Raw genomic sequence first — 23,859 nt, forward strand, 5'->3', positions numbered from 1 at the left:
TGGTAACCGGTCCGTTGCCATGGGTTACCTGACCGTTGCCATGGGTTAAGTGTCCGTTGCCATGCGTTAACTGTCCGTTGCCATGCGTTTACATGTGTTGTTATGGGTTAACTGTCCGTTGCCATGGGTTATCTGTCCGTTGCCATGCGTTTACATGCGTTGTTATGGGTTAACTGTCCGTTGCCATGCGTTTACATGCGTTGTTATGGGTTAACTGTCCGTTGCCATGCGTTTACATGCGTTGTTATAGGTTAACTGTCCGTTGCCATGCGTTTACATGCGTTGTTATGGGTTAACTGTCCGTTGCCATGGGTTACCGGTCCGTTGCCTTTGTTATATTTGTTATGTCCTCGTGCTTGGCATGTCTGGAACCGTGCAGAACATGGTTTGGCAAAGACTTGCTAAAGTCTGCAGGGCAGCTTATGTTGCTCCAAAACCCACGCACATCATTAAGCACTGATGGTGCCTTTAAAGATATGCAAATTATCCATGCACAGATACCAACTTTGACATAGGATGGTCAGGCTCTCCACTTGGCCACAGTGCCTCTTAAATGAGCCCTGAACAGGCGTTTCTTGATGGCGTTTAGATCTGTCTGCATGGTGGATATTTAACTTTATATTTGTGGATGCACCACTGAGGGTTTCCCAAGTGTTCCTGAGCCCATGCAGAGATTTTAACTGCAGCATCGCAGCTCTTTTAAACTTTTGCCTTGTATACAGAGATTTCTCTGAGATGATGAATTCCTCTATTTCTTTTCAATTTGATGTTGAAGAAAATTATTTCCAAATTATTAAACAAATTGCCCTTGTAATCTCTCACAGTGTTGAACCCCTTCTCATTTTTGCTTCTAAAGTCCTCCTCTCTGGGGTACTCTCTGTGTAATTTTATACTTATGTTACTAATTAACTGCATTTGCTCTCAGATGATGCATCACGTTTTTTTACTCATTTTTTCCAGTCTTTTGTTGCTCCCATTTAAGGGTGTTGCTGGTATCAAATTCAAAAGAAGCTTTTATTTAAAAAAAACAAACAAACAAAAACCCCACAATTTTTCAGTGTCATCACTTTGCATTTAAATATATATTTAAATATATATACGCATTTATAATATGATTTGTATTTTGCTTTGTTTAAAGAACAGGGTTATAATAAAAACAAGCAGGTTTGATTTGATTTACTTACAGTCCATTGGCAAACTCGTTCATGAGAGATGGCAAACTGGTAAACGTGAGGATGGGAATGAGGGCGAATGGCAGCTGGGAGAGAAGAAGAAGAAGATGATGTGTTACACTAAATGATCACACCAACTGTTAACCTCTTCGTCCACTGGGAGGTGCAGAGGGAAGTCTTTTGGCACATGTGGAGTGATTTTGTAATTTTTTTTCTTTTTAGCTACCTCTATGTCTGCTTGTACTTGTAGTAAAGTTTAGGTAGAATACTCAGGTAATGAAATGAGGAAGTTCAAATCAGTGAAAAAAGGGTACATTTTACTATTCTGATACTTATTTAGCTGCTTTCCTGTTTTTATGGGCACTTGAAGTGTTGGAGTTCACTGGCAGATGTTTTCCTTTGTTTGTCCCTCTGTGTTGTCTGGCAGGCTCCTTGTTGGCAGAGCTAATCAATGAAACTGGCAGCATTTAAGTCTCAGTCTTTGCACTCAGTCCATTCACATAGCACCGTGTTATTTACTTGATTGGCTTTGGCCTGGTTATTTTAGGCTTCACACTACACATTACCATACACCAAACACTGGAGCATGTGAAAAAACAAACACATCTCAAATGTATTGTGTTGAAGTGATATCTACTGAAGATGAATTAGAGCTGGTCTTTGATGTAATACCAGTCTGTATCACAAGATGGTGCTGCAAATGAATGTAATCTTGATGTACTTTTTAAATAATTGTGTATTTTGAGATTTTACAAAGATCTTCTTATTTATTTATTTCTGCTGCAGGGGCTGACACAGAGATATACAACTAAATTTAGAATTATATCAATGAACTCAACCCCATGCATGTCTTTGGACTGTGTGAGGACGCTGTAATACCTGGAGAAAGCAAGTAAACTCGACACAGTGAGGCCGCTTCCAAGGAGACAGTTATGTTAGCTTTAGGAAAGGAACTTGTGGTTTTAAGCAGGTGTGGTTTACACGGGGGTGACTCTCCTACAACGCTTCGCATGCACAAGAGGAACAACAAGGTGTCCCTGGCTTTATATGAGTGACTTCAAAGAGGAGTGAGGCATCTAAAAAACATTTCCCGCTAAACTGCTGCCCCCTGGTGGTGAAAGGTTTACATAAATTCTGGAGATATTACTAGTTATCAACTATTTGTTAGTTAACAGCAAATAACTAACTAAAGCTGTAATAATCATACTGAATGTAGTATTACTACATTCAAATACTACATACACTAAGTATTACTGTTAACATTTTTAGAAACCCTACTTATTTAAAAGGTTTTTCATTATTTTGTGCAATGCAGAGCAAAACTGTTGATTTTAGTGGTCTTAAATGGCTCGACTGGATTTATTTAACTTTACACAGTATCATTACATTCAGCTTTATGAGGTTGTAAATGTTTTTGGTTAAAAAACAACAACAGTTTTTTAAGCAATGCTTAAAAAAATCTAGAAATTCTCTTGTTAAGTTTGGAAGTTTGAGCACTGGAAATCAATAATTCAGACTACAGCTCACATCAGACCACTGATGATTCCTTTATGATAGAAATGCTGCAAAGAAACCAAGACTTCAGAAGACCAAGAAGAAGAAGAAAACTTGGAGGAACAAATATTAGACATCTGGATGAATCCAGATGTGAGCTCTGTGTCTTTGTGAGGCACAGTCAAGGTGAACGGATGTTATCTGCATGTGTGGTTCCCACTGTGAAGCATGAGACACGGTTGGTGATTTATTGAGAATTCAAGGCAACACTTGAACAGCATGGCTACCACAACATCCCACAGCGAAACGCCATCCCATGTGGTTCATGCTCAGTGGGGCCATAATTTGTTTTTCCAGCAGCACCGTAAGAGCTGCTTGACCAAGAAATAGAGTGATGGAGTGACCTGACCTCTGCAGCAATCTGACCAAAACCCAGCTGAGTTTGTTTGACAGCCAACAAATATTTCCATATCAATAACTATGGCATGGTTTTGATGTGTTCAGTGTTGATGTCTCTAAGGAATAAGTGTCCAAACTTATCTTTTCAAAGGGATGTGGTGTTTGTTTGATTCTAGGTGCTTGTAAAGTTGAGGGAAACTGAGGAGTAAATTAAAGTCCCCCAAAAAGGATTGATCCCACATTTCCCAGATGCAGCTCGTGTTTTTCCATTAAAACCTCCATGCCCACTGCCTTTATAATCCACAACACCACTCTGTAACTCTGGTTTTTAGCTAACACCTCGCCCTGAGAAAAAACCCTGAGGAAGTCTTCAGGTTTTTGTTCCTCATGTTATGAAAACTTCCCCCAAAAACATATTAGTAGACATGTTATTACAGATCAAATGAGACATGATGAAGGTAGTTATACACAATGTCGTACGATGTACGCACAAGCAAACATTTTCCCTTCCTAGTTATGGAAAGAGTGAAAATGCTTCTTTACACCTGTTTGCAGGACACCTGCTGTTATAATGATAGACTACAATGATGCATAGCTGCAGTGTTTGTAGCTGCTGCAGTCAACACCTTCAAGAAACCTCATGTATAAATTAATCTGCAGTGATGCACAGTGATTTCAATTGAGGAGGCTTAATGCCTTTAAGCTCTTTTATGTTCATTTATCAGTTTTAAGATGTAGTTCTACACATGACCAATCCCACTATGCAGACAGTGGTACAGCTGAATTTTTCCCCTGTAATTTTTGTCTTGCTTAGCTTATCTGAGCATGCATCTGTCCTAATGCACGCTCACTCATCCAGGTAAGGAAATCCCAGAAAGCCGATCCATCTGGATGGAGCAATTTCAGTGGGAGTGATAAAATGTTTCTCCCACTGAAAACGTCCAGATGATATATTGCTGTTTTTAAGCAATAAAGATTAATGATCATATTTAACTGTTTTCACACACTGAGCAGCACAAACCACGATGAGTAAACCTGACTTATAATGGTGATTAACACCTGCAACATTTTCACTGCTGTTTTTGAATTTATCAGCGAGAGAATAACAATAACCGCCTCAGTATAAGGAATAATAATCATAGCATCAATATAATATATTAGGACTTTCGGGACAGGCACTGTGATTAACACGTATGCACCACACTAGAGAAGCATACATGTGGGCAATGACACTGGGCCCTTACATAAGTTACATCCTAGGCTCTACAAAGATTCTCCACAGAATTAGGCATAAACTGTTTCAGACAGGTTTTTTGTCTTGGATCAGTATGAAATATCTGGGAGCGAATATCACAAACATGGTCATCTCAGGAATACAGAAACTCGTCCATCTACCGCTCAAACCTTTTGTTTGTGTGGTGCAGCCAATCAGAAGAAGTCAGCTTAAAGGGAGAGATGCTTAAGCTGCTTAAAGCTACTGTAGTAGCCTCTGGGGATAATTATACAGAGCTGAAATAGAACAGAATGGGTTCCTTTAAAGAAAATAAAGTAGTTATTATGTATCAAAGTAATATCCACATGAATGCCTGGACCTAAGGTTTGCCTGCTTTCCTTGGGGACTGTGAATCAGTGTATATTAAGTATGCAGGAACATTAATTACACACAAATTAAGTAACAAAGATGCTTTGCAACTCATTCGTGCTGTGTATTCAATATTTCTGAAGCAACTGGACCCAGTCTGGCAACATTTTATTCACTACAGACAATAAATTCTTTCATACTGCAGGATTACATCTGAAGCAACTGGGTCAACCCTGTTTCTTTTTTCCAACGAGGCATTCTTATTGCCACTTAGACAGTCTTATCTTATCATTTAACGATAAGAGTACAGCCTGTTTTGATTTTACCAACCTAGAACTTGATCCAAAACCTGAAAACCAGTCCTGCTTGCTTGTGCATTTAAGTTATGTTAATGACCTTAATGCACTTAATAAGATCAGCACTACAAAGATAAATAAGCCTAAAAGAATAGTGGTGCTGTTGGCGGATGGTTGAATGAAGCTGAACTGGTTTTAACCTCTGTCTGACCTGCATGCTCTGCAGCACGTTCAGGAAGTCATTCATGCCTGTCAGGTGCTGCACGTCCTGGAAGATGGCCACGAGCAGGGTGGGCATGATGGCAAGCGTGCGGGTCAGCAACACCCGAGCGAAACGTGACCAGCGCAAGTTTAAGAAGCCCTGAGGGAAGAAGAACAAATGAGTCGGTGACATTTACAAGAAAACGGGGCTTGTTTACAAAAGATTTAGTGAAGCAAACCGACTGCAGCTGTACGTGATTATAAGTAAATAAGTAAATTACACGCAGGAGCTTTTGAACAGGCCAAATAAAGGGCTCAAGTAAAGAAAGAATGGGAGAACATATCTGCGTTAAAGGGAAAGAGTTAGTGCTGACATTTCCACTGTTTGAGCTTTACATGTGGTTTTTGTTCACATCTGGTTCTTCCTTTCTCACTGACCTCCATGACGAACTGGCCGGAGTATGTTCCAGTCATGGTGGAGCTCTGACCAGCTGCAAGGATCCCCACGGCCCATATGTAGAGAGCAGCTGGGCCAAAGAAACAGCCGAGCACCACTCCCTGTTACAGACACGCAAACACAGATGACAGTGGATAAAAAACAGAAAACATGCTCTGCAAAACCAGCGCAGGCCCACTTTGCTGCCACTAAAACCAGAGAGGGAGTTAAGAATAAATGCATGTTAATGTCATTGTCACCATTTCCTGCAGGGCTTGAATCCAGATGATCTCAGAAATATTATATAAAACACAATCCTGTCATTATGTGCTGCAAATTTGACCTGTTTATGTGCTTTTAAGTTTTACTGAATAAACTACACGGAGGCTACAAACACCCCGAGTTCTGTTCGCAAGCAGGGGCGTCAAACACACCACTTTTTTTAAAATAGTGAAAAAAAAACAACAATTTCTGTGAATTCACGGATAACTTCTGCTTTTAATTACAGCGTAGGAATCCTTTATTCCCTACAGTGTAGCCCAATGAGCTGTACTGATGGGTGTCTTTGATTTATTACAGGAATATTTCATAACAGTGTGGAAAACGACATAATATACGGCAATAGAATGTGATGGACAGACCTTAGCTGGATAATCAGCAAATAAAACGAGTGATTGGTTGGATAGATAATCTGATGTAGCAACACATGCATGAATGAGCCTTTAAATTTAAAAATAAGAAATGACCCCGAGCTTTTCTATTTGTTTTCTGGGCCGTAGCTGGAGATCAGTGATGATCCCCAGCAAGCGCTCTGAGTCAATTTGACGCAGAAGCTGATGATAGCTCTTTGTGCAATTTAAAGCTCTGTGGTGAAATCACACATGCATATGCAAGTATAAGTATGCTCAGACCAAATGTGTCCACACAGTTTCTGAAAAAAGCCACAAATATTTTCCCTTAAGTTCGTTCACTCCTTTTCTTGTAATTCCACTACATACGGTCACTCCATTAGATACAGTTCAACTGCTTATTAAGGCAAAGCTCTAATGAGTTAATTAAATGTTAGCAGATCAATACATTCAGGAACGGTAAAGAGAACTTGCTGCTAAACACGTTGTGATTTAAATAATTAACAACCATCTCTAGTGTTTACAGAAAGTGGCCCGAAAAAGAGAAAAATATCTAGGGAGCAGCTGTTCTCGGGGGAAAAAATCCAACCAAAGCATGCAGAAGAGCATCTCTGAATGCAAAAGACCACACCAGTGCCACTCCTGTCTGCTAAGAGCAGGCAACAGGCTCCAATACACAGAGGCTCAGCAAAACTGGGCAATAGGAGAAAAGTGTTCTTTATTTTTGCTGCAACATTCGGATGGTAGATGTCAATTGAATAGATGAGGTTAAACGGACGATTTGCATCAACTGTGTAACACTATCATGTGAATATGGGCCAAAATCTTAAATTGCGTTCCAGCAGCTTTTTTAATTGATGCCAGCTCTGAAGGAAAAAACAAAGTTCGCATTTTGTGTGGATCAAAGCTTGCAGACACGTGTTTGCCTCTAAATGTGTCACCTGGTCTGAATTTGCATCAATTCACATCTTTGCACAGACTTCGATTTTAGCTGTTGTTCATCACTGATCTCAACGGGAATTGCAAGAAGCATAAAAAAAATAGCATTTCAGACATGCACAAGGAGATGACCTTAAAAATCTTTAAATTAGGTCAAGTTTTGGTATACAGTGGTCCTTCGCTATAACGCGGTTCACCTTTCGTGGTCTCGCTGTTTTGTAGATCTTTTTTATGCAATTTTGCATGTTTTTTTTTTTTTGTTTTTTTTTAAACAGCACATTGTGTTCTGTATTCTGATTGGCTGTAGACCATTTCCTTCTGGATTAATAAAGTATTTCTGATTCACCTCAATGACTGTCAATGGTCCTATCTGCTAACATGGAGGAGGCGGGGTTTATGACCTATACTGCAGCCAGACACCAGGGGGCGATAGAGACGTTTTGGCTTCATTCTTGGGGAGCTGTCGCGTCGTCCATGTTTTATACAGTCATTGGTTCACCTTGTCAAATTTACCTAAATCTTCGATCACTACCAATGTGACTCTGAAGTGAGGTACTGTATGTTTGTAAGTTTTCTCCAACAAACAAAAATTTCGATGAAATGTTTTGCACCATCAAAGGCAACCGCGGGTGACTTTCGTTTCGTTCTATAATACTGGACTTATTTTTCTACGAAGGTTTGAACTTTTAGAGTGTTTAAACCAGTGTGTAGTGAGTGGCTTTACAGCCTTAAAACAGCTATAATAACTGTAAAAAAAAAAAATCAGGTTAGCCACTTCGCGGATTTCACACAGATTATTTTTAGAACGTAACTACCACTATAAACGAGGGACCACTGTAGTTTGAGTCTTATTACTTTATAATCGCACTCAATTTAAACATGTGGTATGAGCAAATATGCTGAGAGGCGTGCATTCAACAGTATCTTTACCTGTTTATTTGTAAACATATTTGTTTTGTTATACATTTAAATGGTCACAGACTTTTCTTATCATGTTTCAAAAAAAAGCGCCCCTCCAACAGCCAAACCCATCTGTTCTCTGATTGGATTGTTACATTTGTGATTGACATGACATTGACCAATCAGATGAAAGGAAGAAAAAATTCGTACTTGTAACTTGCAGGGGTCCACACACAAATCTTTTTTACACACACAAATTCTTTTTACACATACAAAAGTGATTTACAAGTACAAAATATTTATGACCACATTTTGAGCCCATACATAAAAGCTTACCCCTTTGTAGATGTCCACCTTGAGAGTTTCATTATTCAGAGGGAACAGGTCTAAATGCGGACTGCCTGTTTGATTACAGACATTGAACTGAAAAAAGAAAACGGGGGGAGAGAGGAAAGCAAAACAGACTGCTGAATTTCCATCTCGACTCTGAACTTTTATTAGATCATAAAGCAGCTGCAGAGATACTTACCACCTCTTCATTTGTGCGCTGATAGAAAGCCTCAGCAAAGACGGCCACCACAAACACATTGATGAGGAAAGAGACAAACAGTGCGACGGTCGACTCGATGAAGAAGTATTTGTTGGCCTCTTTTACCTCTTTTTTGTTTGACCGATCTACTTCTCGAGACTGAGAGAGAAGATTTAGAAACTCACTGACGATGCCAATGCAGGTTTCACACAGCTGATTAAGCAGGGATTTCATTACTGTCTGACCTTGACGAGAGCAGAGTGGAGGTAAATGTTGTGAGGCATGATGACGGCGCCCACGATGCCGACGGCCTGAGTCAGCTGGACGGGTCCGCAGCCCTCGCAGTACGGCACAAACATCCCCTTCAGCAGCTGGCCTTGGTCTGGACCCACTGTTACATACTGAAAAGGAAGCAAAGAGTGATTTCAAAAGCAAAACATTTAGAAGATGTAAATTAGGACGAACCTGAAGAGACCAGAGACACTTGGTGATTTTGCACCACCAGAGTTCAGAGTGAGTGTTGGGTGGCACATTTCAAGCTTGGTACAAACATTCATGTGATGTTTAGAGGAAAAATCTTAACACGGTGATCAAAAGATTTCAATGCGACATTTGTGGTTTTCAGTGAAGTCTTAACAACCTGAAGCTCATGTGTTGTGGTTTTTTTTTTGTATTTATATAACTTTGGTTCCTCTTTTGTTGAGTTTCCCACATTCTTCTGTTCCTAGTATTCCCAGTGGTTCCCTGTCTTTCCATTCCTCTGTCTTGTCTACGGGATTACTGCCTTTCTCTGTATTTCCTGGAGTCTGTGATCTTGTCGAGGTGTCAGGGATGTTGTGACATTTGACCAAAACAATATTTCCCACTATGACTTACTGATTATGCCAAAAAAATCATAATCATGATCATTTTGATAAATATCTCTATTTTCTTGTTTTAATAATCGATGGAAGCCGAAAGTCCATCCATCAATTCCTCTTCTAGAGAAGCCTGGACGTCCTCCAGCTCATCCAGGGGAACAGTGAGGCATTCCCAGCCAGCTGAGAGACATAATCGCTCTCGCATGTCCTGAGCCTTTCCTCCTACCTCCTACTGGAAGGACGTGTGGAACACCTCAGCTGGCTCCTTTCGATGTTGGCAGCAGTGGCTCTACTCTCAGTCTGACTGATTTCCCTCTCTCCACCACCCTTTGGAGAAAGCTCATTTCCACCACTTGTACCATCTCATTCTCTCAGTCACTACCCAGAGCTTGTAATCAGAAGTGAGGGTAGATTTAAGGTCACTCAACTTCAACTTTAACTTTCTCAGTTTCATCTCAAGTTAGTGTGTTTATTTATACAGAGAAATGGAGGAGTGGCAATAAGCAGATTTCACACAGTGGGCACAAGTTGAGAATGAGTGTGATTGCACAGGGGTAAGAACATTTCTGAACACATATTATTGAATGAGGTCTATTGTCTTGATATTCTTAAAAAAAATATCCGGTTGAGATTTGGACATCATTTTGGATCCAGGGACTTCCAGGTAGTATTAAAAATATTTTGCTTACCTTTCCCCCACTGACATGTTGTGACCCGCTGATTGAGAGACCCCCCCCCCCCCCCCCAACTAATTTCCAGATAATCGTGTGTAAGTGTTTATACCTCATATCCAAATGTGATCCCCATGATTGTAATGAGGAAACCAAAAAAGGCTTCCAGCTTTCTCAGACCTGCAGAGACAAAAAATAAGCGGCGTGCTTCATTTATTGCTGACATGCCGACGTACAGTTTGGAAGTGATTAATCCAACCTACCGTACTTGTCCAAGAAGAGGAAGACAAACGTGTCAGTGATGGTGATGAGGACACCCCCCCATAAGGGGATCCTGTGGATAAACACAAACAACGGAAAAGATCATCGCCAAGGAAGTAATCGACTCATTTTATGGCAATCATCAAACTGCGACTGAGTCCCAGTGGCCGTTAAACTGATGCTTAGTCTGTTTACACCACCTGCCAGAGGAGAGGAGGTTGAAAGCGATGGCGCAGCCGATGACCTCCTGCATGTCTGAGCCGATGATCGCCAGCTCCACCATCACCCACAGGATGATACGAGGCACCTATCAGAGTCAGGCAGTGTTTACAAAGGTCTGAGCTGACATAGAATTCAGTTTGCAACACATCCGGCATGTGAGGAAACCTTTTATTGTTGGAGATTTTTACTCTGTGGCACAACTACTGCTTCTTACAGTGTTTGGGAATTCAGCTGTCTTATCAGCTTGTCCATCACCTGTAAAGCACTAAACAGCATGATTGGTGCCGTATTTACTGGACTTTTATTGAATTAGTATCCAGCAATCTCCTGACAATAAAAGTCAGGACCTTTCGCCCTCTGCTGCTTCAGTTGGTCATTGCCGTCACGCTGCTCACGTGGATAAATGAAGGCCTAGTTTTATGTCTAAGCTCTTCTCTGCAAAAATGTGAGCGAGGTGTGAGGAACAGAGGACAGAAAAGCTGAAGCTGCACAATGAGAATTATTGGTTTAAGGCATGTCGACGTGGAGGTGCAACAATCATACACAGTCACACCACAATTCAAGGACTTTGATGTAGGACAGAAGCCTTCTCTGCCCGCTCTTCTCCCATCCCATCTGGGACAGGTTGCGCCTTAAACCTTTTCAAGAACATATAAAGTGAATTTACGATGGCAGAAGGTGTTCATGCATTCTTGCTTGAGGACACAGCCTTAATTTACCTTTGACTTATAGGCACAAATTAATTTTCCGGGACTTCTTTTCAGCTTTTCATCATTCGATAAATCAATTAATAAACCAAGCCGGCAGTCAAAGCATTTGCATTTTCAACTGTGTCACTAGTCCTGTAAACTCAGAAAAGTTAACAGATTCAAAGATAAGAAGTCAATTCATTCATGCAGCTCTGCATACGTTTCCCTACTGAAGCTTAAAAAAATGTTTCCAACAGTGGGCAGTGTAGCCTGAGAGGACAGAAAGAGAGCAAACAGAGGCACATTTGTAACAGTTATTTTCTCTCTTCATGTTTTACAGATGCAAATATTTCTTATAAGCTGGATTTAAAAATATATCCACATGAATAATTCATGCTGTCACTGTTTTGTAAGTGTCACCGGCTCACGCTGGTTTGATTTAATGTTTTGAGACGCATAATCCAAGGATTACAGCTACTGTAACAGCAGTGCTTGTAATGCAAGGAGGCAGTTTCAGTAAACTAAGACTGCTTCTGCTCACAGCCTCTCAGTCAGACTTCATCCTGCTCGTGTTTTAGAACGGTGATGAGAAGAGAGAGCGCAGAAGCAGCAGCAACAACAACAACAACAACAACAACAACGGAAAATAGGACAATAACGGCAAACGTATCTCACAGTGTGGTACTGGCGGTTGCAGACTTCAGCCAGGTGCATCCCGGTGACCACGCCTAGCCGAGCCGCCAGCCTCTGCAGCAGCAGGCCGACGATGGTGGCACCCAGCAGCACCCAGAGCAGCTGAAAGGACGAGGGCAGAGAGCCGAACAGTTAATCAGAGCCTGTGAGCTGATAGGTAACATGATTGTGAAGCTGCCCTAAGATCTGAAAAGAAACTGAAGCCAGGAAGTGGTTTAAAACACCACCAGTAAATTATGAAATCTCTGTATGTCGTTCTGTCTGTTATTTGCCCTTCGATCAGCTTGAAACCCAGCGAGTTGTTGCTCGAGTACGTGTAGTTTGAGGTTGTTTGAATCAGTGGTTCTTATCTTTTGTCTAAGGCTGTTTTCACAGCTGCCGTGTTTCATCAGTTTAAATCAAACTGGTTTGTTTTCCCTCTTGGTGCGGTTCGTTTGTGCAGATGTGAACACAACAATCGCACACCAAAACAACCGTACTGAGATCGCCTCGGGTCTTGGTACGGTTCCACACGAACTTCAGAACGGTTTGTTTATCCTGTGAACGTGATCTGAACCAACTACCATGGGTACATTGCAAGCTTGTCTTGTATCCAGAGATGCAGCAAGGTAGACGTGCAAGGATCTGTACGGGCCGGCAGCTAGCTGTGAAACAAACCTAAATTCTCCGTGTTCCCTGATAGTCCAGAACACGGCACCTGCTTCCTGTATTTACTTTTGTTGTTCCCGCCCCAGACACATCTGGCCGATAAGCAGACCGAATATTCTTATGTGGTTTGTTCGTGACTCATTTCGGTTCGCTTGGAGTTCATTTGGATTTTTCTCTGTGTGAAAACAAACTAAACCACAAGGAAAAGCAACAAGTTTACAAACTCATCAACTGATTCAGACCAGAGTAAACGAACTATAGGTGTGAACATGCTCTGAAAGTTCTGCTCTGTTATGCACACAGACACACATAAAACCACGTTTGCTTTGGCTTTGTGACAGCACTGACATTAATTTATTCCCAAGACTCTGTTTTTAACTATTACACTTACTCAACTCTGTAAAACTAAACCTCATACCTTTCCTTCTACTACCTTTAGTATCCTATTTTTAGAATTTCCGCTTTATTTTTGTTTTATTGTGTGTTATTGAGCCATTTTACACTTTTATTATATTTTACACTGCTCAAAAAAAAAAAAAAAAAAACACGGTTAAACTTCAGTTAGGAAGCATAAACTGATTCAGTGGTTTATGTTCCTGACTGCACACTAATATAGCCCTGAAGTGTAACGGACTTTGTGTTACACCGATGATCAAGGGCCCACTTACTTTTTGGAGCGATGCAGCTTATATAAATTTCTTTTAGATTATAGTCAACTGTATTTTACTTGAAAGTAATTCTATTTTTTGGCACTACTGTCTGTTATTGAGCTATTTTTATATGTTGTTACTGGTTGTGTCAATGTTTTATCTTCTGTAACAAAGCAAGTTATCAACCTTTGGGATAAATAAAGTACGTCTAAGCCCAGCTTGACTTCTTTATCTTAAGTTGTGGCCCTCTGACAGAAACAGATTTGCGCATATAGAAAACTGGAACCTTTGCATTTTATGAAGCGCCTCTGCTTTTCAGTCAGTGTGAGCGCGTTTTCTGTGAAAAGAGACTGTTGTTTTGCGGCCACATTAACCTGACGTGAACTTTCACGAGTCCCGTACCCCTTTTTTACCATCTGCTTCTACTTCCCCTGTTGCGACATACTTCTTTCTTTGGTGGAAAACCTAAAAACGATAAAGGAAATGCAGTTTTATTCTTATGTCTCGCACTCCCTCTGCCTCCCCCATGACGGAGATGATGCTTTACTCTTCATCTATATTCTTATTTCATTTTAGAACTCTGAATATAATCTGTTTATGTCTTTCTTTCTTTTTTTCCTGTCAAACAAACATATTTTGATCGCCTTATCTGAATTAAATCAATTAACACTTCTTCTCAGCACATGTGTTCAATGTTTGTTTGAAAAGACTGCTGCTGCTGGTTTATAAAGCACAGAACGGTTTATAAGCCAGCATGTTTTACATGTCTGGTCTGCTGCGTATTGACCCCTCAGGTCTCCCAGTACAGGTCTGCTTTCTGTCCTCAGAGATAAAACTAAACATAGAAGCAGCAGCTTTCAGGCTTTTTGCTCCACATGTCTGGAACAAACTCACATAAAGCAGGAGTAACTCTGTGTTCTGGTAAACTAAGACTGAAGACTTTGTTTGCCACTGCCTTTTATTAAAACCAATTAATTCTTGAACCAATTTCTTTCTAATGTGCTTTTACACAGTCTTATGTTGCATTTAGTTTTATTCAAAGCTTTTTATGTTATTTTATGAGAAGCAATGTGAATTTTATTGTTGTTGAAAAATGTTAAACAGATTAACTTTGTCTTAATTAACAATAATTAATCCTCACATTACTGAGCCGCTACGAGACTCTTGAGCACTGCTTTTCTGTGACTGTGCTGCAGCCTTGTCGCTGTGATTGGCTGAGGCTCACAACCTTTAAAAGCCCTGCATACCTCAAGACTGACGGTCAGGATTAAGGCTTAGGGCCCGGTCACTCTTACACCAGTCTCAGTAAACATTCACTCAGTTTAAATGATGCGACTCCGAAGTTCAGGAATGTTTCCACCTGTTTAAGGGCAAAGGACACTTTTGTTAAACTTTGACCTGCAGTGCTGTGGGACTGGTGAATTTCAAAGTCGGACTTGTCTTTCAAGAAATATTGCTGAAATGCAAAAGAACAAATGACATAACCGGAGCAACCATTAATGCTGAAAGGTATCTACAGGTTGCAGAGCAACACATGATGATTTAGGTAAAGGCTTTGTCTGTTCTGCACATTTACCAGCAGCAATGCTCCATAATCTGAGTCTGAGCGCTAAACGGGCTTGCTAACGCTCTTGAAAGGAAGTTCAATATAGCCAGACATTCTTTGTGTTAGCTTGGAAAGACAAAGACTGTGCACGCTCACAGAAAAGTGGAAACACGGCACGTCATTAAAGTCTTCTTCTGCACAAAATGTTGTCATTGAGAGCTACCTATTTCATTGCTGCCTACACCAGGAGATAGAAATTTATAAATAATATGAGAGGTTAAACATGCCACTGGTGCTGCAAATAAATCTGCAACTAATATTGTGAATACTCAAGCTTTCACTGCAGTGCTGCTGTTTATTTCTAACACGACAGCTGCAAAGTTAGAAACTTAAAATCTGACTTGGCCCAAAGCGCGATGATGGAGAAAACCACTTTGGTTTAGTTGTCGGATGAGTGTGGAGTGAATTTCATTGACTAAATCAGCTTGGTGATAAACAGCCTACAAACACAGTGATTCTTTTTTAATCTAATGCATGTTGTGTTTGCTACAACTCCAACACTGGGCATCTGATTAGGACCAAGCTGAAAATCATATTTATGCACATTCCTCATCCATACATGTGACGCACAGTTGGTGCTGGTATAACTTTGTGAGGTACTTCTCAACAGATTAAATGTTAAAAAGAAATTTAGAGAAAAGAATTAATGAATGTGGCACTTTCAGACAAATTTAAACCGAAATCCGAACGTAACCTGCTCTGGACCAGTTGATGTGTTCAGCATAGGTTACCATGGTGACATAGCCAAGTTTAAAAAAGCAAGACGTGCGACCCATCAGTCTGTATTTGCAGTACACTCACTCAGACCTGTTACCCACTGAAAACATTTGGAAGACAGTAAAAGACTAAACAATAAACAAGGCCAGAAACTGTTGAGCAAATCAAATTTTACCTCAAGCAAGAACAGGAAGATATTTTTTATTTCAAAATGATAGAAACTCATGCTTTCAATAACACTAACAGAGTGTGAAGAAGAGGTGAAGCAGCCCCTGTCTCAACTTTATTGAAGTTTGCTGCCGGCAAAAAAATTAAAATGAGCAGATATTTTAAAACAAAAGGTTCCCACTGTAAATATTAGATATGTTTAACTTTGTTTTTTAACTAAGGCTGCATTTCTTTTTAATTTTAGTAACCAAGTAATCAACGTTTTTTGAATTTGTTGCCTTTCTTGGTCCTGTGTTGTTATAACTTAGATATTTGGGGACAAAACTGCTGCTTGTACAAAATAATTTGGGAAGTATAGTGGAAAAATAGTTAATTACCAAATAATTATCATAATTGCAAATAAAAATGACTTCAGTTTAACTTTCTCTGACATAAGCTAACTCTTAATCAACCAAAACACAAACCAAGCATGATCTCAGTTACCTTGAAGCCAGCTTTGGCACCTGACTGCAGGTCAGACTCGATGTTACCTGGATCCAGGTAGGCTATGCTCATCAGAAACCCCGGGCCGGTGAAGGCCCAGAGCTTGCGGAGACTTATCCACCTCTGTGGCAGGGGGAAACAAAAGTTGCACCACTAATAACATCAAATCTTGATTTAACTCAGGTTTGCATATGTAATCCAGGGTTGATTTACCTCGCCGTCCTCCTCAGGGACAGGGACTTTCTCATCAAGGTAAGTGCTGGAAACAGGCTCATCATTGTGATTCTGGAGGAAGACCGAGGGTGTGGAGTGTACTCTGTGAGTGTATGTGGTCTGGATCACCCCTTTCTCTTCAACCACGTCATCCGCTGAAATTTAACACCAACATAATGACAAAAGCATCGTAAGAAAGTAGAAAAGTGAACTTTACACAGGTCAACAACACACAAACAGCATGTTAGGCAGGCAGACGGGTAGGAAAACAACTGATATATACATAAAAATGCGAAGCTTATAGTATAATAACATAATGTGTTCCAGGTAGGGCTGTGCGATATGACCAAAATCTCATATCCCGATATAAGAATTCTATCGTCCCGATAACGATATAAATCACAAAATTTTTAAATTTTCTGTAAATTCTGTGAATCTCGGGCAGCTCGACTTGCGGAAAAGCCTGTTCTAACGTTTGAGTCTAAAGTTTATTTTTTAGCACCTGGCGGCTCTTTTTTTTTTTTAAATTCTCATCCATAAATAATCTGCTCTTTCACGTGATTCAGTTTATTTTGAAAGGTCTCAACAGGATCTTGAGCTTTATTGTGAAAGGTTTATGTGGAACATAAACAAGCGGACACGCGAAGGTGTTACCGTCGCTGTTGCTAACGACAACGCATAAAAAAGGCGCTTGTCCGTCAGTAGTGTGGTTATATTAAATATAAGACAAAGAGAGAACTTTAAGAAATTAATATAGCCACTACAGTGACCATCAGAACGATGAAAAAAATATTGCCGCAAACAGTTTATTTTGCGACACCACGAAACAAACGATAGCGTAAGATGAAACGATAGATGTTTTTATATCGTCATCGATATACATCGTTATATCGAACAGCCCTAGTTCCATGTTTATCTTTTAGCTTGTTGAGAATGCAGTTTTGTTTTAAACTTTCATATAAACCAAAGTTTAACTGCTGTCAGAGGTGCAGGTAATAATGCTGCCACGTTCAGTCAGATGTGTGTTTTGTCTCCTTTCTTTTATTCTGTTTCCTCTGCGTTTTCTGTAAATCCTATCCTTTAAACAGATAAAGTCTATCGTCCATCCAAACATCTATTAACTATAACCATGTGTCTGCTGAGATTACAGGGCCCCAAACACATAACTGAAGATACAATAAAAAATACTCTGCTTTAAACAGTAATCTCACACCCAGCAAACACTTATTTAAAATCCTTTAAAAACATGACTTTATGAGCTGGAAAGTCAACATTAGAGTCTTTAGTTTAGGCTCAGGTCTACGTTTCCACTGTCCGCGTGCAGATCTCCACACAGCTCATCCCAAACAGCGAAAACTTGTTGAAGAATATTTTATTAGACAACATCAAGTTATGGTTAAAAGGTTTTAAGGTCAACGAAAAGACAAAGAATAAATTACGTGTGTCTAAATCTGCTTGGAAAGTGCCACACTTCTCCAAACTTTAAGGACGGGCATCTCTTGCTCAGAGGCGTCAGAGTTACAGTGCATCACTGTGTTGACTTAGCAGGGGGAAACGGTAGGTTTAGAGGCTTAAACAAATAAGCTCATCATGCAACACTCCATGAGACAATGCTTCACATGTAGAGAGAACGCAGTGGTGTAAAGAAGTTTTTAATATTAAAAAAATATGGCTAACTGACTGTCTTTTCTAAATGTCTGGTCTTGGTTGAAAATCCAACTTTAACTGATGTTGGACACGTCACCGTCTGCTGGATATCCATCCTGGGCTTTCTAGTTGTTTAATAACATCCTTTCATCAATTAAGCAATAAAAATGATAAAACCCCTGATAAAATAATCCGTTCTGACATTTACTTCTTAGTCTGCTGCCCTTTTTTTTGTAGAACTATTTTCAACTTTCTAGCGAAATGACTTTCCGCCTTTTCACTTTTCAGCCAGAACACGTGATGGGTTATGCCTCCTCCCTGTTCCTCCTGTTTTTTGAAGCCTTCAGGGGTCCAGGTCATGTGAAGGCTTTTGTTTACAGCAGGTTTCTCCTGTTTTAGTCTCTTAATCTGAGCCAGCAATGTCTCTGCTATCAGGAACATGAGCTGCATCAGTCTTATCTGAGCAGACGAGCTGCAATTATGGCTGAGCACGAATACATTCAGAACTTGTTCTTCTTCATATCAAGAACATTGTGTAAAGTTAAAGTGTCTTAATGCTTCTAAAACACATTAACCCAGTTTAAGTTGCCCGTTGGACCAGGAGTGACTTCCAAGACCAGCCATGACATAAATCCTGCTCACAGCTTTGCAGCTTAAAGTAAAATTTTGTTTGAGCTCAGAAAAGCTTTCGGCAGAAGATCCTGAGTTTTCTGCCTGAATCCTTATACACAGTGAAGCTCAAACATCCAAGAGAAAAGTTATAAAATCATTATCATAATTTAAAATAAATAAAATAAGAACAAAAACTCAAATATTCAGCAAAGAGCTGATCAATTTTAAGCTTATAATTCATAAGAACTTGTCATTACTTCAGGAGAGGTTTTTCGGGGCTTTTTCCAATGTGGCAAACATCAGAACAGCATAAACTGAGACTATTTCACATCCTATAACAGCAGCGAGTGGAACATTACCGATCCCCATGAGTCGACCAGCATCAGCCTAATCCTCAGCAGGAAACTGCCAGGAAAAAAATCAACAACATGCTGACATTTATCATTGTAAATATTTATATTGAATGATATTTAGACATCTATCCTGATGGCATTTTAAGCAATACTGTCCAGCCCAAAATAAGCAACAGCCAATATATGTTTATGAGTGGAAATGCCCTTTGAGAAGTGCATTAACTACAAATGCAGTGCAGCGTTTCACGGCCTGAGGAACTTCTCTGAGTCAAGCAGAAGAAACACTCAGATTCAGGTTTTTCTCTCTTTACCTTCAATCAGCAGGTGACCAACAATCACCGCTCAGGAGCTCTTGATCACATCGCAACGTCTTCTTTATTGTTTTGTACTTTTTAAAGACTTTCAATCCAGCAGTTTTCTCAAAATGTTCTTGCCCAGGGCACACCAAAGGGCAAGCCAAAATTTCAAGGCACACCTTTACAAAAACAAATAAAAAACGTACGTCTGCTGATATATCCTTGGTTCACGGCCTTCTTCTTCTTTTAACATGGAGATCATGGGCGAAAAACTGCCCCAGGGCCAGAACTGGTCCATAGACCATCATATATGATTTAAGTCTACTTCAACTGTGGACGCTCCACTTGAGTTTGCAAACAAACTTTTAGTTATAAACTGTAACAAATTTTCTCCAATTGTAAAGAAAACAGAAGTTTTCAACTTTTTCCTTAAAAAAAAATCTTGTTTTTAAAACAAGGACCGGTTATTCTCTACTATGTCTAGCATATATTTAGCATAATTCAGCACTGTTTTAATTCACGTCTTTAAAGTGCGCACACCTCTGCGCTGACAGATCTAGCCTGACATCTAACAAGTGTCCCCACTCAACCGGTGTACGTCCTGCCTTCATGGCCTCACGAGACACTGAGCAGACCAGGTGTCTCTCAGAGCACACATTTGGTTTGCAGTTTGTCTCTTTAGCCTGGGATCGTGCTAACTTTAACCAGCTTTTCCAGGCGGGTGACACACTTGAGCTGAAGGCTGTTGACATCCTCAGTCCAGCTGGAGCCAGAAGACAGGGAGCTGTCACTTTGGTCTGTACCAACTCCCTCTCTTCTTTAGGTGGACGGTCGTCTGCACCGGTGTTTAGTTGCGGTCTGTGCCACAGGAAAAAAGTGATCATATTTCCTTCCTGCTGTCAGTCGGGGTTGTTGATTTGGTACAGTCTTATAATTCCCACCATCTGGGAGCAGCACAAAGGACTGGGGACTGAGTGTGTGCAAAGTATCGAAGATAAAGTTAAAAAAAAGGGTAAAAAGCTAATCTGAAGGCGCCTTAAACATGTATTCTTTTGTCCAGCAGGGTGCAAAAAGCCTTTAAGTTGTATAGATGCCTGTGGGGAAAACAGGCCTCAGTAAATACTTTACTGGTGACTTTATGTGTTCAGTTGTTTGTTTAAAAGGTATTTAGAAAATATGTGGCCACTCTTCAAGTCAGGAAGGAGGATAAACCTGTCAGGCTGTCAGATCCACCCCGCCCTTGCTTGTTACGCCTTTTTTCAAAATATGACAGACGGCAGACATGTTAAGCTCCGTGCTTCATAACAAGATGTCACTAACCACTGTCACAGTGGCTATGTCCATCTTTATATACAGTCTATGGGAATCACTGGTCTAATACAGGCATCCATCCCTTTTTCCTAAGCTTATTCAGGAGTGTTTGAGCCTATCCCAGATCTCATACGGAAGAGGGAAGGTACAGTGGGGCAAAAAAGTATTTAGTCAGCCACCGATTGTGCAAGTTCCCCCACCTAAAATGATGACAAAGGTCAGTAATTTGCACCAGAGGTACACTTCAACTGTGAGAGACAGAATGTGAAAGAAAAATCCATGAATCCACATGGTAGGATTTGTAAAGAATTTATTCGTAAATCAGGGTGGAAAATAAGTATTTGGTCAATAACAAAAATACAACTCAATACTTTGTAACATAACCTTTGTTGGCAATAACAGAGGTCAAACGTTTACTATAGGTCTTTACCAGGTTTGCACACACAGTAGCTGGTATTTTGGCCCATTCCTCCATGCAGATCTTCTCGAGAGCAGTGATGTTTTGGGGCTGTCGCCGAGCAACACGGACTTTCAACTCCCGCCACAGATTTTCTATGGGGTTGAGGTCTGGAGACTGGCTAGGCCACTCCAGGACTTTCAAATGCTTCTTACGGAGCCACTCCTTTGTTGCCCGGGCGGTGTGTTTTGGATCATTGTCATGTTGGAAGACCCAGCCTCGTTTCATCTTCAAAGTTCTCACTGATGGAAGGAGGTTTTGGCTCAAAATCTCACGATACATGGCCCCATTCATTCTGTCCTTAACACGGATCAGTCGTCCTGTCCCCTTGGCAGAAAAACAGCCCCATAGCATGATGTTTCCACCCCCATGCTTCACAGTAGGTATGGTGTTCTTGGGATGCAACTCAGTATTCTTCTTCCTCCAAACACGACGAGTTTATACCAAAAAGTTCTACTTTGGTTTCATCTGACCACATGACATTCTCCCAATCCTCTGCTGTATCATCCATGTGCTCTCTGGCAAACTTCAGACGGGCCTGGACATGCACTGGCTTCAGCAGCGGAACACGTCTGGCACTGCGGGATTTGATTCCCTGCCGTTGTAGTGTGTTACTGATGGTGACCTTTGTTACTTTGGTCCCAGCTCTCTGCAGGTCATTCACCAGGTCCCCCCGTGTGGTTCTGGGATCTTTGCTCACCGTTCTCATGATCATTTTGACCCCACGGGATGAGATCTTGCGTGGAGCCCCAGATCGAGGGAGACTATCAGTGGTCTTGTATGTCTTCCATTTTCTGATGATTGCTCCCACAGTTGATTTTTTCACACCAAGCTGCTTGCCTATTGTAGATTCACTCTTCCCAGTCTGGTGCAGGTCTACAATACTTTTCCTGGTGTCCTTCGAAAGCTCTTTGGTCTTGGCCATGGCGGCGTTTGGAGTCTGACTGTTTGAGGCTGTGGACAGGTGTCTTTTATACAGATGATGAGTTCAAACAGGTGCCATTCATACAGGTAACGAGTGGGGGACAGAAAAGCTTCTTACAGAAGACGTTACAGGTCTGTGAGAGCCAGAGATTTTCCTTGTTTGAGGTGACCAAATACTTATTTTCCACCCTAATTTACGAATAAATTCTTTACAAATCCTACCATGTGAATTCATGGATTTTTTTTTTCACATTCTGTCTCTCACAGTTGAAGTGTACCTCTGGTGCAAATTACTGACCTCTGTCATCATTTTAAGTGGGGGAACTTGCACAATCGGTGGCTGACTAAATACTTTTTTGCCCCACTGTATATCTAGGAGAGGTTTCCACAGCACAGAGACAACCATCATTTACACCTACGTCCAATTTAGAATCAGGTAACCTAAGATGCATGTCTGTGGAAGATGCACCACCATAACCCTGGTCAGCTGTGAAATGAGACTCCAAAAGGAGACAGAAATACTGCAAGCTAGTAATTTAATGGTCTCCATATTTTAATTGAAAAAAGATGCAAAATAAAAAAAATCAGAGGACTCAAATTAATTCTCTTGTACACAAATTTGTTGAGAAATCTATTTGGAGGCAAGTTGTTAACGCCTGGAAAGGGAAAGCAAAGTTCGAGTCTTGGTTGAACAGAGATGAATTAATAATACGATAAAAGTCAACAGTTTGTTCTGCTTTTAGGGGAAAAGAGGAGCTGATGCTTCACTTCCCCCGACACGGAGCAGATTTGTGTTTTGTTGTCACGACGCTGTAACGGCTTCCTGTAGCGCTCCATGTCGCTGAGTGAGTCTGGCTGAAAGGTTTCATGTATTTCATAAAAATGTGATGAGTCCTTAAAAAAAACGTTGTGTACAGGATAAACATCCTCACCTTGTCCTTCAGCTTGCTCTGGCTCCTGGTCTGTGGGAATACTGGGAGGTAGCGAGGTAATGTGGATCTGCTCAGGAGCGGGGTTTCTGCCTGGAAGCAAACAGGTAATTATACTGGGATTAAAGTGATTTATGTAATCAGAGTACATACACAGAATCAAATCCTTCACACACAGAAAACTATGAGAAACTATGTACAAATGTGTAGTCGGGGCTCCACTCCGTTCTCTCATATGTGTATGTATTATGTATTCTAATACTTCAAAAGACATGTGCGGTGCTGTGCAAACGTCTTGAGTCACGCCTCAGTTTTTAAATTTTTCTTGCAAAATGTGAAAAAGGTGCAAAGATTTATTGAAACATGTGCAATATAAGATAAAAAACAGAGTTTGTACAATTATAACGAGCTTGAAAGTCGATATTTGGTGTGACCAGTCTTCGGGGTTAGTTCTCCAGGCCTCTGGAAGGACTTTCGAAGCTCTACTTTGGATGTTGGCTCATTTTTTCTTCTGTCCTCTGTCCAGATGTCCCTATAATGCTTCTATAATGTCGGGGTCCAGGCTCTGGGGAGGCCAATCCATGACTGATAGACTTCCACTGTATACTTTTCTGTGCAGGTATGACTTTACTGCACTGACAGTGTGTTTGGGATCACTGTCATGCTGAAAAATGAAGCTTCTCTCAATCAGACACTTTCCAGTCTTACAGGCTAACAGATGCAGACACCCACCGTGTACCTCTAATAAAAGCCTGAGCCCCCCAAAAATAATGTTACATTGCTTTTGTTGCTCATTCAGCTCAATAGTTACAGTTTTTATTCATAACAGCATGCTTTTTAAATGATTAAGCATTTTATTTGAAATCACATCA

At 40.6% G+C, this 23,859-nt stretch overlaps 1 protein-coding gene across 1 annotated transcript in view; it reads right to left on the bottom strand.

Moving 5' to 3' along the window:
- Positions 1-23,859, bottom strand: part of LOC101468225 (natural resistance-associated macrophage protein 2) — a 31,870-nt gene that overhangs the window by 7,233 nt on the left and 778 nt on the right. Inside the window, exons 2-14 of the mRNA XM_004560260.3 lie at positions 22,991-23,080; positions 16,459-16,613; positions 16,246-16,368; positions 11,956-12,075; positions 10,570-10,676; positions 10,372-10,442; positions 10,221-10,288; positions 8,823-8,978; positions 8,578-8,736; positions 8,385-8,471; positions 5,583-5,702; positions 5,155-5,304; positions 1,185-1,258 (exon numbers count right to left, since the gene is read on the bottom strand). Coding sequence (XP_004560317.1) covers positions 1,185-1,258; positions 5,155-5,304; positions 5,583-5,702; positions 8,385-8,471; positions 8,578-8,736; positions 8,823-8,978; positions 10,221-10,288; positions 10,372-10,442; positions 10,570-10,676; positions 11,956-12,075; positions 16,246-16,368; positions 16,459-16,613; positions 22,991-23,080 — 1,480 coding nt within the window. The remainder of the gene's footprint in view (positions 1-1,184; positions 1,259-5,154; positions 5,305-5,582; positions 5,703-8,384; positions 8,472-8,577; positions 8,737-8,822; positions 8,979-10,220; positions 10,289-10,371; positions 10,443-10,569; positions 10,677-11,955; positions 12,076-16,245; positions 16,369-16,458; positions 16,614-22,990; positions 23,081-23,859) is intronic.

The sequence above is a fragment of the Maylandia zebra genome, linkage group LG20, assembly GCF_041146795.1.
Source record: "Maylandia zebra isolate NMK-2024a linkage group LG20, Mzebra_GT3a, whole genome shotgun sequence".
Classification (NCBI taxonomy): domain Eukaryota; kingdom Metazoa; phylum Chordata; class Actinopteri; order Cichliformes; family Cichlidae; genus Maylandia; species Maylandia zebra.